At 45.1% G+C, this 16,740-nt stretch overlaps 1 protein-coding gene across 1 annotated transcript in view; it reads left to right on the forward strand.

Moving 5' to 3' along the window:
- LOC119393820 (inositol hexakisphosphate and diphosphoinositol-pentakisphosphate kinase 2-like) overlaps positions 1-16,740 on the forward strand; it is a gene marked incomplete in the record, with an annotated part of 70,396 nt that overhangs the window by 8,811 nt on the left and 44,845 nt on the right. Inside the window, 4 exon segments of the mRNA XM_049416380.1 lie at positions 8,833-8,919; positions 9,000-9,075; positions 14,846-14,955; positions 15,051-15,141. Coding sequence (XP_049272337.1) covers positions 8,833-8,919; positions 9,000-9,075; positions 14,846-14,955; positions 15,051-15,141 — 364 coding nt within the window.

A 16,740-nucleotide genomic window follows, 5' to 3' on the forward strand; every position in this document is an offset into this window, starting at 1 on the left:
GGTCCTTCTTGTCATTGCTTCTGCCTTATACCGCACTTAGATGTGCAGACTTGGTGTCTCTTTGCGTGACTGCACTTCACTGTTAGTGTCATTCATAAGTTTTGGCACAAGGGTTTAGTGACACTCACTGCAGAGTACACTCGCCAACAAGTGCTTTCACTGAGCTCACTTTGCTACATGCAAGTGTGTAGCCTCAGCAACGGTCCTCTATGAATATGTTATCATTAGAGCTGTGCGAATAGCAAAATTTTGGGTGCGAAGCGAATTCGAATAATAAAGTGTGAGTGCGAATCGAATCGAATATGTTTCGAATATTTCTAGAATATTTTTCGAATACTTCGAAGCAAAATGAAGAGGATTCCTAAGCATATTCTTATGAGATAGGAACATGAAAGTGTTTCTTTTCGCTAAGTTGATGAAGCACTGGCAGGGTGGTGTTTCATAGTTGTCTTATCAAGAATGAGGCAATGTAGACGCTGAATTGTATTTATGTAGATGATTTGGTGCAACCAAAGTGTTGCCGACAACACTTTACACGTGATAGGCAAAGATGCTATTTCTTCAGCCTCTCCTCCTCTTTCAACTTCTGTGGAAGCCCAACTGATGTTGCGGACAAGGGTGTGCTCCCTTCAAGTCCGGAGTTCCAAATCTGTTTGTAGACGTCGATATATAAGAACATCTGAAATTTTGGATGCTAAAAAGCTTTGGCTTCCGATTTTTCGGACTTCCCACCCAAATTTCAGGTCCAAAACAGCATTAATTGAGCCTCCACCTCTGCCCAATCTTTCATCTCCATGTTGGAACCAGGGTTTTCTTGAGTTAATACATTCACAATCGTAGCAGAGCTTGTAAGGCAGCTTTGCCGCAATACCGGGGTGTGATGACGTGAAGCATATTGAAAATTTAGGGACCACTTCCAATCGGACGTTGACTGTCTCTTGGCTAAGTTCGACAGCAACGGAGCTTTGAAAGGCAGCTTTGCCGCAATACGAGAGTGTAATGAGGTGAAGCATATTGAAAATCTGAAGGGGTCACTTTCAATCGGACGTTGACTGTATTTGTTTTTGGGAAGTTCGAATAGTAAAATTCCAGTGCGAATCGAATCGAATAGTAAACACTATTCGAAAAATATTCGAAATTTCGAATATTCGCACACCCGTAGTTACCGTATTTACTCGAATCTAGGCTGCCCTCGATTGCAGGCCGACCTCCGAAATCGCAAGGCCAGGAAAAAAGAAAACTTACCTCGAATGCAGGCCGAATGCAGGTTGCGAGCACATGTTTAAGGCACGACTACACTGCACGATCGCTTCCAGAAAACTGACCAATTCTGTGCTCGCACCTCTGCCACCTCCGCGTCACGCGACAGGAGGAGAGAGGGTGTCAAAGTGCGTGGCATTTGCCGGCGCCGTAATCACGTGACCCGATCCACCTTTGCCCACCTTTGCCGGCGTGAAATCTCGCCAGCTCGACGACCCTCACTGCATGAACATGGGACTATGAGATTTCGGAACAAGGGACAGTACAAAGCAGACGATGCGGTCGGCCTGAGTAGCCATGAAGACCACCACTCTGCCACTAAGCCTGAGCGACCTCGTCACCATGCAGCTGCCGTAGCATGTCGCGAAAATGAGCCTCGGACGCGCACGCAGAGCCGTCTGCATACGGTAGCCTGAGATCGGTGCATGGTGAGCCGCCATGCCGCTAGCACGGCCGGCCCTTTATGTAGGTGGTGGCTGCAGTCAAATCATGGTACTTGAATCTAGGCCGACCCCCCCACTTTCGCACATTGTTTTTTCAAAAAAAAGTCACAGTTTCGCCGCAAGGCCGAAGCAATGAATGCGATAGCAAGAAACTTATGCTATATGAAGTGAGGCTCGCCAATGGATACTCTCAGTTTGAACAGCGCTCCTGTTGCAAAGGCGGCCGAAGCAGCGAAGGAAACTAGCGTGCTTCAAGTGTCGAGCATTGACACTTGATAGTTCGCGCTCATCTTCTGTTTGTTCGTTTAGCGGCGTCCCTTGAGCTCGAGTGGCTTTCGTACGCTCCGTAACATGAGCGCGGACATCACGGTGAAAGCGTGAAACATCCCTCTTCCCCTCAGCACAAGAAAACCGCGCGAGCAGACAGCGGGCAAGGTTCTCCCTGTGCAAGTATAAGAAGAAGCAAGCGAGCTCGCCGACGACTTTTAAATGCGCCTGTCGCGCTCCTAACGCCATCTCGCTGGTAATGAAGAAACGCTTATAAGCGCAGCCGTCTCTGAGTCTGTCCAGCGGTAAACGGTGGAGGATCTGCGTTTCGTGGCGTAGTGGCTAGCGCCACTCGCTGCGGAGGAAGAGGTCCCTGGTTCGATTCCGCGCTTCGGAAGCATTTTTCTGAATTAGTTTTCTTTGGGGCTTTTATATATATATATACATACTTATACATATACGGTGCATGACGGCGGCGACGGCGACGGCAAAATCCAGCCGAGACTGTCCATATAATTGCTATCGCAATAAAAAAACATTGCCTTAGATTCGAGTAAATACGGTACTCCATGCAAAGTCAACTCTAATTGTAAAACCGCATTTTGTTTACAGCAGAGCTGTTATGCTGAACGTGTGCCGTGTGTCGTAGATAGAAAATTATCATCATCATGAACTGGCGTACGCTCTCTTCGTCCTCTTCTGCTTCGCTCCCGGGACATGTGCACCAATTTGTCCAGCGTGGGATGCAATAACTCTGATGGGCGAGACAATGAGTACAGAGAGAGAGAGAGAGAGAAAGAAAGATATAGAAAAAGAGAAATTCTTGGCGAAGCGAGATTCGAACCCGCATCCTCAAAATCTGATGGCGAGCGTCGTAATCACTAGGCTATCCAAGCACGCTAGCAGAGCATAGCATAGCCTTGTATAGTATAGTATAGCAAGGGAGTGGGAAAGGGAAGTGATGGTGAGGAGGACAGATGTGAGGGGGAGGGGAGAACAAGTATAGAGAAAGAGAAATAGAGAACTAAATAGAAAGAAAGGGAAGAAAGAGAAAAATATGAAGGCGAGAGAACGACTACAGAGAAAGAAAGGGAAAGGAGGGAAAAAAGAAAGGAAGGAAGAAACAGAAAGATATAGACACAGTGAGAGAGAGATAGAAAGAGAGACACAAAAAATTGGGGAGGGGCGAAGCATGTAGGGAAGGGTGTTTCAGCTCCACTAACGTGAAACCTGTGGAGGGGCTGAAGCATGCAGTGTAAACTGGTGTTTCCCACAGCAAAATCACTGCTAATGGGCAATGAAAGACGTTTATTTCCAGCAATACAAAGTTAATGGAGGGGGTGAGAATAAAAGCGACTGTCCGCTTGACTACGTTCTCACCCCCCTATACATCAGGCAAGAGGCAGGGGCGGCAACAGAACACAAGATCTGGTGAAGATATACAACATTCTAGAATTTGGCAATAACATAAATTCGAAACAGGAGGCTGCGGTGCTGGCAGAAAAAAAAAACAATGCAATAAAGATATATACAAGCATTGTTCAAACGTCAGAGGAAAAATTTGACACAGAGACCCGCAGTCCGCTTTTAGTTAACGTGCACACTACGAATCCTTATTGTTCAACTACGCACAAGAGAAATCTTCCACCGGCACTACTTTGCAGGTCAAGATCCAGTGCCTATATATACGGGGTAGCCGGTGAACAGTTGTGCAACGCGAGCAGTCGGTTTTTTAGGGGCGAAGCTCCTTAGGATGGTGGGTCGTTCCCTCCTCTGTAGTAATATAGTAGTAGTATGTAGCCACCTCGCCCGATCGGCAACGGGCGAGCACCAATCGGTAAAGCCCCCCCCCCCCCTTCTCGCCTCGCGAGGCCGACGCAGGCAGCGTCTGCTAGCGAGTTTCTTGATTGAAAAAACCGACTGCTCGCGCTGCACAACCGTTCACTGACCACCCCGTATACCGTATAAACGCGTGTAAGGGCCGCACTTTTTTTTTCGAGAAATGAGGCCCAATTTTCAGGGTGCGGCCCATACACGCGACATTTTTTTTTTTAAAGTAAAACGCACCAGTTAGCGAACGAAGAGCGTTTATTGCAGTATACGACATTTCTTGCGACATACGTGCTCAATCGTTGTCACTCGGCGAGTCCTCAGACTTGGAGTCCGAGATGAGATGGTGTGCTGCGAAGCGCCGTCACCCCACAAGCAGTCATCTTCCGTGCCATCCAAGCTGTTAGATATCCCGGTGACTTTAAAACTTCGGGACACAATGTCCGTCGACACCGAGCTCCACGCAGATAGGATCCACCCAAGTACAGTCGCCAAGGCTAGTCCCTTCACACGCAGCATGTCCGTTGTGAGTGCAAGACCATCATTCCGCACTTCAGTCATATAGCGGAGCAAGTCTTCTTCCAAATCGGGAAACTTGCACTGCTCTCCTCGGAAAGCGCGCTTAGTGCTGTTGGTGTTTCGCAAGGCTTCTTTTTGAGCACACCAACGTCGAACACACTTCTCGTCAACGTCGAATTTTCTGCCGGCGGCATGTTTCCCATGCTCGAGAGCATACTCGATCACCTTCAACTTATAGCCAGCAGTGTAGCTATTCAGGTACTTGTCCATCTTGCCAAAACGTGAACGCCGTGTAGAAAACAAGCTAGCACGAAGGTCATCGAACAGTGCAGAAAACTACAGCAAATGGCTGGCTGAACTACGGTCCCTAGAATATTTTCTAGGGACCGTAGCTGAACTGCACAAACCGAACAACGCGAACGCCATGCCAAAGTTGGTGATGCTAATGCCGATATGGATGGCGCCAATAGCGCGTTTGTATAGAGATGTGAGAAGCTAAAGATAAAATCCTGCTTTAACCTTTAGTTGGCGGGTCTATGAATACTAATAAAAAGGTTAAAATTTTTAGCCCACTTCACGAACATCTTAACACGAATAAAATCCAAAAATATATATTTATACTCTGGTGACGATGATGATGGTTGCGTTTCCTTGCGCCATCTATCGACTACGCCTAGAAGCTTACGCGCGCGCGCATTTTGAATACGTATTGGTTGAGGAAAGTGTGGGTGCGGCCCTTACGCGGATTTTTTTTTTTTTTTTTTAGAATATGCACTTCAAAAAAACGGGGTGCGGCCCTTACACGCGTTTATACGGTATTGAGGCACTGGATTTTGACCTCCAAGGTAGTGCCTGTGTGGGATTTCTCCTGTGCGTGATTAAACAATAAAAATTCACAGCGTACATGTAAAATTAAAGTGCGCTGCAAGTCGCCATGACTCTCATCGACCCTTTAGTATAATTGCGCCCGATCTCACGTCATTGATGATGTACTGGGCAGAATTCACGGAAGATTCACATATGGTGCGTGTCATTGGTGGAAGGCAATCGTTTGATTTAGTGTGGTGACGTACGCTAGGGGGACCGTTGTAATAAAATCCGCTCGCTGTTGGCACGCTTTCACTTTCGCTCGGAGTATTCACGGTTTACCGATGATTTCCTCCGGAGCTTCGCCCCACTCATCATCATTCAGCCCGTGGATATGCTGTGAATTTTTCCATCAAGGAACTCGTTAGCAGACGCTGCCTGCGTCGGCGTTGTCTCTCGTGGGCGAGGGTGCGTTCTCATTCCTTGCATGCTGGTAGTTCAGCGTTCATCGCAGAAAGAGCATTTCCATAGTCAATGCGCGCCATTCGTTCTCTCTCGCCACACGGCGAGCGCTTAGACGGTGTCCCCCTCTCTTGTGCTCAAGCAAGTGGACCGTCACGACAGCAGACGACGATACATGCCGACACGCTGAGACCCTAAGGTGCTTCACCCCTAAAAGAAGAGCAAGGATAGCCATGTATACTAGTATAGTATGGCAAGGGGTGGGAAAGAGAGAGGTGAGAAGGCATGAAGCCTAGCCAAGCTAGGACCAGCTAGGTGCCCACCGGCTCTGCTTTGACTCAGCTCTGCGCAACTTAGTGCAAGCTGTGCTAATTATGTTTAATTTGAAATGTTGTAGAACCCTGCTGTTACGTCGTAACTGTGGGACCGGTCCCGTATGATATGTCGCGAAGTACGCTTGGAGTTATCCGAGTGACCGTGGAAGAGAGCGGCCATGTTGACTTTTCACGCAGCCTGGCCTCTTTTGACCGTAAGAATGTAGGTGTTGGTGGAACAGGGGTCACTTTCTTCGACGATCACTTTCGGCGGTACTTTCACATTCGCGAGGCATTCAACCATCTACTACGAGCCACGGTGGTCTGACACTATGCCAAAAGTGCTAAATTATCACACGTATCCGGCAACACTGTCTCGAAGGTATCGCCATAAGTGATCGTTTGCCAGGGTGTCGGCCGTGATGGCACTATATTTATTAAAAGGATAATTAAAAGGTAAAAGGATACTGCAGGTGCTCCAAAAACTTTTCATGCTGCTCGGGCATGAGTTAATGCACTAGGCAAATTACAAGGCTTTTTCAAGCGTAAGCATTGAAATAAAATTCTGTACCACTAAATATTTTTTCGTTTTTCTGGTTTCCTGGCTCTTACATTGATTTCTTACTGGTCTCCTCAAAAACGTATCAGCGGGGTTCCACTGTATACGCGTTTCATTGCCGTAAGCAAGGAAAACTCGTGTGAAAACATGTCTCCATATTCTCTTGCATGGAACGGAATCTGCGATTTTATTAGGATTTTGGATATGATTCAAATTTTTATTGGCACAGACATGCTAAAGGTTGTGTTATTTCTATTTTTCAGTTCAAGTGTTTTCTGCGTAGGTATTTCTGTTTATTATAAAACAATTCGTTTTACCTCAAGTAAATGCTGGGAGTCTGATCAAGGCCGATGGCTTCACTAATCATCACTGTCAGCATTCTTTAGTAAAGCTTTATTTTGCTGTCTAGGACCATGCCTCCAATGTGACACTACGTGAGACAAAGTGCACTCACTCATACGGATGCTAAATTTGGCAGTCTCACTAACATATTTACCTTTTGTACCAGCATTACTTCTAGAATTGCTTCCGTGGTAACAATACCACCTGTGTATATGATAGTCAATGACAGTTTAATTTTTTTGAATGATCTGTGTAAGATATGAAGCTTTTGCACTGATGATCATTGTGAGCAAAGCATCAAGAATAATCTAGTTTTGCAGATATAGCATGAACATTTCGTATGTACTTGTGATATTAGTCCAGCTCAAAAGATTATCTCGCATTACACTGGAAGCCGTAATCTACCTGAAAAGAAATGAAGGATGTGGGAATCGAGCGCGCCCTCCCCTTTGGTGCCTCGTTCCCCAGCTAGCGCGTGTGTTGGCCCCGCGCGGCTCGAGCACCGGGGACCGCCGTTAATCAACAGTGGTGACCACGGCGGCAGCACCAGGCCTCTTTGTGTGATGCGAGCCATGCATTGGCTTCCCGGCGCGCGGGCACGCGTCCGGGCATGCCTGGACATGCTCACATGCTCACGCCACCAAGCTAGCTTACGTCACTGCGCAACGCCGTTCCTCATTGGCCTGCCAGTGACAACCCCCTTCCCCCTTGAGCTCGCTTCTGTCTAGCGCGGGCTTGCCGGCGTCAGATGCTCTCAGGCTAGCATGAGAGGTTGACGCGCTGCTCTAGCAGGCGGCTTCTCGTTCGTATGCTTGACTGCTGCCCTTTGCTGTGATAGTCGTAGCGCCGCTGGCAAGCGTACTCGATCGGTCTTGCGGAGTTCCCTTTACGGCCTGCAAGCCTGTGACTGTCGTACTGTGCGGCATCTTGGGTTAATAAACCCGTGTTGTTTGTTGACATCCTGCTTCGAGTGCCTTTTCGGCGCCGTGCCGGAGTCGACGAACCCGGCCGTAGCGTCTTTGTTCGCTGCGGCAGTGGAGAACGTCGCGTCCCTTCACGGTCGCCTCGTAGGGTAAGCGTTTCGCAAACCTATCTCCACAAGCAGCCTAGCATTATATTTCAACAGTGGCCCGAAACAACGACAGGTGCATTCTTGCCCTACAACACACAGCTAGCTCAGCCACATAATGGCAGAACTGCGCAGGAAAGCAGGCTTCTATTGTGGAATGTTTGTGGACATGTTACTGTCAGCACAAGTGTTGTGTTTATCGGCCCTCAGATCGCTTATGTGTAACGTCTATAATGGCATTGTCACTGCCATACCTTTAGATGTTTGAGCGCAAGGAACAGTTGGAATTGTTTTTAATGCTTGCATTGTTTCTGTACATTCGTATGGGTTTCCCTAACCATTTGACCTAGGCAAATAAAAAGGAATGCTGAATGCTTCTAAAGTCTTCAGTGCCTTTCTTGTGGTGAAATGAACTGATAATCTAAATTTCTTTTACTATGCGGTGTGGCCACGGTGGACAGCTTGATGCAGAATTCCCGAGGCAATCAATGGCTCCTTGAAAGACGCGGTGCAAAGTTAGAACCGAGAAGAACCAAGAAGAGACAGAGGACAATGGCTGCATTATTAACGGGCAACATTTCAACCTACCATTCTTAAACCGCTATTTTCAAGCAACCGTTGAAAGAAGCAACTACAAGTACAACGTGGGGGTGGTTGTTTGGTAAATTATTAGTGAAAAACCAGTATGAGATGCTGCACGTGTGATCCACTAGGTGATTGGAGACGCTTAAGTACACCAGTTTAGCATCCAAATTGTGTAAACTCTACATGCATGATCACTCTAGTAAGCTCACTTTTTATGTGATTTTCATGCCCTGAGCTTGACTACCTCAATTCACATTCTCTAGTTCAGTTCCTATAGATAATGTGTATATATTGTTATTGGGTCACATCTGGTTTTTGGCCTGATTCTCTGTATGAGAACGTGCTACATATTTGCAAATCTCCTTTGCTGTTCAGGATGGAACTCAGATGCGTCATCGCTGTCATCCGCCATGGGGATCGCACACCTAAACAAAAGATGAAAATGGAGGTGAAGCACCCAAAGTAAGCACATCCTGATCAGTTTGTGTATTTCAGAGTTGGTGCCCTGTGCTGTACCCATGTCAAGTTTCTTGTCTTCGCAGGTTCTTTGAGCTTTTCGAGCATTATGGAGGTTTCAAGGATGGCCACATCAAATTGAAGAAGCCAAAGCAGCTGCAGGCATGTGGCATATTTTACTCCTCTTTCTCATTGCAAGGAGCAATTGTTACACGTTTTCTCAAAAAGGCACGCTAAAAAAACACTAAATCAAATTCGACCAACAAATCACTTTCAAAACTCCAGTAGGAAATAAACGTAAGAGACGGGAAACGTAAGAGCCGAAAAACAGGAAAAACGGCAAAATATTTAGTGGTACAGAATTTTATTTCAATTCTTACGAGCAGCACGAAAATTGGCGCGCTCAGCCGCGATCTAGTCGATGGATAGAAACGCGGAGCTTAGGACGGCCTTATCCACAGAAATGTAATCAACGTATGTGATTTTTTTAACACCAACAGCTGTAGGCATGAAATAACTAAGCACACGCAATCACGACCGGCGCGGCAAGCTGCTTACAACGCGATGGCGTTAAAAAGCTCATTTTGAAGAAATTTCGGGTTCAATGTCGGTGGCAGCAGTGTCTTTGGTTGTGAGCGAAAAATCAGCATTGTCCGTGAGCGAAAATTTGAGGTAGATGTAAATAAAGATAGGAAGAGCCAGATGGCACTCGCACTTTGGCTTTCCTTGTAGGTCTCTTGTAGGTTTAGGTATCCACTGAGAAGCGAAGGCAGGCTAGCGATTGGGAAGGTGATACAAACACTGTCCGATTACACTATCACGTTCTACTACAGAGATGCTAGCTTCTGGGTTGTCGAACTTTTTATTTTTGAGTATTTTCTTGCTTATCAAGCCTTTCTTCAGTAAGAGCAGCTTTTTCTTATTATTGTAGTACAAACGTAATGTATTAATGCAGCTGAAATAAGCTCGCTCTTTAGTGCCCCTTTGAAGGACACTAGGAAAAGGATGACTCATATTGGCAGTTCATTCTTCGAAAGTTCTAGCAAGTTGCTTCTAAGGAGATCACAGATTTGGTTCACCTGAAAACGGTGTTCAATTGAAAAGCTAACTAAGCTCCACCACAGTGGTCTAGTGGTTATGGCGCTCGGCTGCTGACCCGAAGGTCGCGGGATCGAATCCCGGCCGCGGCGGCTGCATTTTCGATGGAGTCGAAAATGTTTGAGGCCCGTGTGCTTAGATTTTTAGGTGCATGTTAAAGAACCCCAGGTGGTCAAAATTTCCGGAGCCCTCCACTACTGCGTCTCTCATAATCATATCATGGTTTTGGGACGTTAAACTCCAGATATTATTATGAAAAGCTAACTAATTTACTTCCTCATCCTCAGAATACCGTACTGTGTATCGCAGATTGATAACTGTGGCAAAATAAAGGCTAGAAGTGTCGTCATAGGGAATACAATAGCATGTATCAGTTAATTGCCTTGACTAGCTTGCTTTCCTTATCAATTTGTTATCTAGCTCTCTTGTCTTCACCATCAGGAACCTTTCCATAGTGATTATTAGGGTTAAAATTAGGGGTGTGCGAATATTCGAAATTTCGAATATTTTTTTAATAGTGTTTGCTATTCGATTCGATTCGCACTGGAATTTTACTATTCGAACTATTCAAACTTCCCCAAAACAAATGCAGTCAACGTCAGATTGAAAAATGACCCCTTCAGATTTTCAGTATGCTTCACCTCATTACACTCTCGTATTGCAGCTTTGCAGCTGTTACGGTCGAACTTTGCCAAGACACAGTCAACGTCCGATTGGAAATGGTCCCTAGATTTTCAATATGCTTCACCTCATTACACCCTGGCAGAGCTTGAAAGCTGCCTTTCAAGCTCTGCTACAGTAGCAAATGACTTAATTCAAGAAAACGCTGGTTCCAACATGGAGATGAAAGATGTGGCAAAAGTGGGGGCTCAATTAATGCTGTTGTGGACCTGAAATTTGGGCAGGAAGTCCGAAAAATCGGAAGCCGAAGCTTTTTAGCATCCAAAATTTCAGATGTTCTTATATATTGACGTCGACGAGGCAGATTTGGAACTCTGACTTGAAGGGAGCACACCCTTGTCCGCCACATCAGTTGGGCTTCCACAGAAGTTGAAAGAGGAGGAGAGGCTGAGGAAAGGGCATATTTGCCTATCACGTGTAAAGTGTTGTCAACAACACTTTGGTTGCGCCAAATTGTGTACATAAATAGAATTCGGCCTCTACATTGAAACACCACCCCGCCAGTGCTTCATCAACCTAGCGAAAAGAAACACTTTCATGTTGCTATCTTATAAGAATATGCTTAGGAATCTTCTCTAACTGCAATTTCGCTTCGAAGTATTCGAAAAATATTCTAGAAATATTCGAGAAATATTCTAAAAATATTCTATTCGATTCGCACTCACACTTCAATATTCGAATTCGCTTCGCACCCAAAATTTTGCTATTCGCATTGCTCTAGTTAAAATGTCTCCATGGCTAACAATGGTTTACATCTCGGCCTTTGGAGGTGTATCTTCTCAGTGGCAGCTTTGTTCACTTGGTGGCAGACAAGCCAGCTCTTTGTAAAGCTGGCTGAACAGCCTCTCCCCTGATGTTTTTAAAACGTTTCGTGTGTGTGTTGTCATGCTGCATTGTGTAGGTTTCTTACTGCTGAAGTGAAAAGCTGCAACGCTTACTGTCATTTTTGTAAAACCCATGAAGCGGTCTACTTTTTAAGGTGAAGAGGGGTGGAGAGAAGAGGCAGGAAATTTTTGGGGAGGAGTCAGAAGAAGCTAATTCTTCAGGTTGTAGGTGAAGTAATTACTGTTGAAGTACTTAAGTTGAATTCTAAAACAAAAGAAAGGTTCGTTAGGCTATTGTATGTTTGTTTCTTCTCTTCAGAAAAATGACCTGATTCTACGAAGGAACGATAAAATCTGTGACGTAAGGAATTGACCTCACTTGCTCTGAGGTTTAGACATGTGACAAACTCAGAAGAAAAAATAACGTTAGCATTCCATTCTGATTTACACTGATCACTCATCATTTTCCGTTGATCAAATAATGAGTGTGTTCTGGAAGAGTAATCTACAAGTACAGTCGAACCCATCAATAACGAAATCACCAGGGAAGCAATTTTTGTTCGTTCTCATGAGAATTTCGTTGTCACGAAAATAGAAAAATATTCACATCAATTAATTTGCACAACCAACACTTATTTAAAGAAGTCGCTGATCTTGCTCTGTTTCCCGTTGCTTTGAAAGAGCATGATGGCTCGAGCCTCGCAGCTTAATAAGCTTTGCATAGCTTCGTCATCGTCATGGGTGCCGAGAAAAGTGCAAGTGATGTCAAAAGCATCAAGAGCTTCACGTGAACTTACTTGCCTTTCTTGCTTTTTGTTGCTTTCCTCACGCTCATCGTCACACTCATATTCTTTGCGCACGCTTTCGATGATAGCGTCGTCGCCGAACGCTTTGTGCCTGATCATTACATAAAACGTCATGTGCAGACGTAGTTACCAGGGTTGCCACTGACTTTCCTGTCAATTTCGCCAAATGACGAGCAAAAAGTCGCCAAAAGTCGCCATTTTTCTTCAGATTTCGCCAAAAAAGTCGCCACTCTAGATATGTGTGTCATGCCGAGGAATAAAAATTGAAAATTATGTGTAGCCCTGTAGAATACAGTACCATCCATAAATCCTAAATTATACTAATGTTTTCCAATGTCGGTGGCATGGCCAGCTTTACCTAGGGAGTGCTTGGGGCGTCTGGTTCTCCGACTAGCCGTGAGATGGGCTTGTTCGCGCAAGGATTACCAGCCTTTATGAATGGAACGCTCATGATATCCTTCCATCGCAGTCCGCTCGTTGTAAAGGTGAAAGTGTGGTAAACTTCGTGTGAAGGTACCAATCACTAATGATTGGTACCTTCAAGGAACCAATCATTAGTGATTCTTATACTTTTTGAGTACGAACTAATATGATGCCGGGCGCCACTGCCCATTTTTATACTAACTTAAATGGTGGCAAACCGGTCACTCGTACCAGGTTAACCTACCTGCGTTTCCTTTTCATCTATTCTCTCTCTCTCTAAATATAAGAATGTAAAATGGTATATAGCAGCTGTTTTTACTGCACATGCTCGCCGAGAACAGCGAAAAATACCTGAGTAAATAATTTTTTATTGCACACACGCCAAGCATTCGCCTCACGGCCATAAATATCCCTAGGTACTTGACACCGGCGCACATCCCGGGTATCACGGAAAGGACACTATTGCTAAATGCTGGAAGCCCCAGGATAATTCGCGATCATTTGGCGAAGAACTTCCTCCGAAACAGCGTAGTTTATCGACGCCTTTTTGTGCAAACGAAGGCCACATTTGATTCCTAAGATGTACTCCAAAAGGTCCAGCTTCATCTTATTGCAAAGTTCCGTGCCAGTCAAGGTTACATGAGAAAAGACTCTTTGCGCTTCGGCATTTGAGATCGGAAGTGTCAGGATCCTGATGGCTCTAATGGCGAGCGCTGAGACAGAGCATACGCCAGCAGCATCCGTGAATGCTAGCGCCTCATACCAAAAGCTTGTGGTGGAATTAGTTTCAGTTGACGCGAATACAGAGCGAAGCAGTCGCTAGAAAAAGGTAGAGATGGCGTGCGCGGCCTTCCTTAAGATAAATTAAACAATATCATTGCAGTGCAATCATACGTTTAATAATCGAACAACTTAATTACAAAGCAACGGAAGGAACTTCATCAAATGTACTGCGTGACCTTTATAGCGCCCGCACCACGCTTTCTGTGCAGTCAAGCTTACACTCCACATTCGCCTCGGTGCAGTTTCTGAAGGCTGCCTTGAGAAGCCGACTTCTTGGTCTGCCAAATGTATGTTAATAACAAAAATAAACTTTAAACAGAAACAGGGGGGCACTGCAGCAGTGACCAAGTCGACAAGCTATGATAAATGTTGGAGCTGGTCGGAACACACGGCCTACCTGTCGTCTAGCCACTTCAGAAGCAAAACTTTAGAGAAGCTTGAAGCACCTAAAGAACTTCTCTAACACCACCGCCTCGCGGCACGCGAAGCAATCCGCTGACTTACATTTTGCTGGGAGTTTGCTGGGGGAGGCACCACTACTTCCGGGATCTAGATTAATTGAGGCGATCCACATAGGAAACAGAATGGACGTACTGGATTACGTGTAAAGTGCCCCTTCTACTGTTGAGTTCAAAACTAAGAAAAATAGAAAAAAATGTCGATTATTCGTTGGGAGGACAATGAGCATAGAATACACAACTCAGTCGAGACATAAGCCGAAAATCGCCAAAAATTCGCCATGTCGCCATGCATAATTTTAGGTCGCCACGGGCATCTCAAATTCGCCAATTTGGCGAAAATTAGCCACTAGTGGCAACCCTGGTAGTTGCCAACAGAGGCATTAGCAAAAAGCTATTCTCAACAAAGAAAAAAGAAGTCTTAATGCTACCATTATCTGACTGAATGTAAACAGCAGTGGTCGCGCCGATGCTTGTTGGTGGAAACGTATGTGCCCGACTTGTCGAATGAGCAGTGCAGCAATTTCCAAACTTTTGGGTTCCAATCTAGCTCATGGGTTAAAAAAAAAATGTTGCGGATCACTACCTGAAGCTTTCGTTATTGTGGGTGTGCTTTTTAAAATCTCTTCGCTGTCGAGAGGGGGCAAATGCATCGAACTCTATAGACGTCTGCTGGGGACGCCAGATTTCTTTGTTGCCGCGAGAATTTCATTCTTGAGGGCTTTCATTATTGAGGGTTTCAACTGTATAGCCACTAGTGGTTGCCTGTGGCAACGCTTAATTCACTTTTCTTAATTTTTGTTTTTTGCAGTAGGCATAGCATCTGAGTAAATTTTCTCTGTTCTTGTAAACCTTGCAGGAGATCTTGGACATATCACGCTTCCTTCTGAGTGAAATTGAACACAAGTCTGATCCTGAAGTCGAAGAAAACAAAGTGAAGCTGGAGCAGCTGAAATCGGTTCTTGAAATGTAAGAGTTTTTATTTTGCTCTGTGTTGTTGTTACTAGCGCGCTGATGCTCCGAGTTAAATGTGCGTTCTCATGACTGAGATCATACATGCGCAGGTATGGACATTTTTCTGGCATCAACCGCAAGGTGCAGCTGAAATACCAACCGAAAGGAAGGCCACGGCATTCAAGCAGCGATGAAGGCAAGCTTAAATAATTAGACCCTCAGTCAACCCTACATTCCATTGAAGCTGCATCTGATGCAGAAATAGTTTTCATTAGAGCTGTGCGAATAGCAAAGTTTTGGGTGCGAAGCGAATTCGAATATTGAAGTGTGAGTGCGAATCGAATAGAATATTTTTTTAATATTTCTCGAATATTTCTAGAATATTTTTCGAATACTTCGAAGCGAAATTGCAGAAGAAAAAGTTAGAGAGGATTCGTAAGCATACTCTTATGAGATAGCAACATGAAAGTGTTTCTTTTCGCTAGGTTGATGAAGCACTGGCGGGGTGGTGTTTCATAGTTGTCTTATCAAGAATGAGGCAATGTAGAGTCCGAATTATATTTATGTACATCATTTGGTGCAACCAAAGTGTTGCTGACAACACTTTACATGCGATAGGCAAAGATGCCATTTCCTCAGCCTCTCCTCCTCTTTCAACTTCTGTGGGAGCCCAACTGATGTGGCGGACAAGGGTGTGCTCCCTTCAAGTCCGGAGTTCCAAATCTGCCTCGTAGACATAGGTATATAAGAACATCTGAAATTTTGGATGCTAAAAAGCTTCAGCTTCCGATTTTTCGGACTTCCTGCCCAAATTTCAGGTCCAAATCAGGATTAATTGAGCCCCCACCTCTGCCACACCTTCCATCTCCATGTCGGAACCAGCGTTTTCTTGAGTTAGTACATTTGCGACCGTAGCAGAGCTTGAAAGGCAGCTTTGCCGCAATACCACGGTGTGATGAGGTGAAGCATACTGAAAATCTAGGGACCACTTCCAATCGGACGTCGAGTGTCTCTTGGCTAAGTTCGACCGTATCCGAGCTTGAAAGGCAGCTTTGCCGCAATATGAGAATGTAATGAGGTGAAGCATATCAAAAATCTGAAGGGGTCACTTTCAATCGGACGTTGACTGTATTTGTTTTTGGGAAGTTCGAATAGTTCAGATCGTAAAATTCCAGTGCGAATCAAAATCTAATAGCAAACACTATTAGAAAAATATTCGAAATTTCGAATATTCGCACACCCCTAGTTTTCATTGTATCGTTTGTTTCTTATAAGCATATACGTATGGCACGCTTATATTGGCAAGAGACTCTTTACATCCTTCTGCACTATATCCAATAATTTGTTATACAGTCGAACTCCGCTACAACGAACTCCGCTTTAACGAAATTTCCAGTACAACGAAAAATTCTCGGTTCCCCGTCAACAGTCCATAGGAGTCAATGCATAAATATGCTCGCCACAACGAACACTTTTTCTGCTGCCGTTCCGCTTCAACGAAATTTGACAATGCCATTCCGGGCTCAAAAATTAAATTTATTGTGGAATAAACACTATCTCGGACATTTTGATGCATTTTAGAACATAAAAATACGAATTCAAAGTGTAAATCGTGTGTTGGCACCACCAGAAACCACCGCTGTCGACTGAGCCAATGCCTCCTTGACTTTGAGCATGGGGGCTGCCATTGCTTGATAGCGACGGCGATCAGACTGCCCTGCTTTCGCAACTGGCTTGAGTTGCTTAGTCGCAGACAATCCGAAGCCAAAGCTCAGTTGTCCACACTGGGGTGCATTCGCG

The sequence above is a fragment of the Rhipicephalus sanguineus genome, chromosome 5 (genome assembly GCF_013339695.2).
Source record: "Rhipicephalus sanguineus isolate Rsan-2018 chromosome 5, BIME_Rsan_1.4, whole genome shotgun sequence".
In the NCBI taxonomy this organism is placed as follows: domain Eukaryota; kingdom Metazoa; phylum Arthropoda; class Arachnida; order Ixodida; family Ixodidae; genus Rhipicephalus; species Rhipicephalus sanguineus.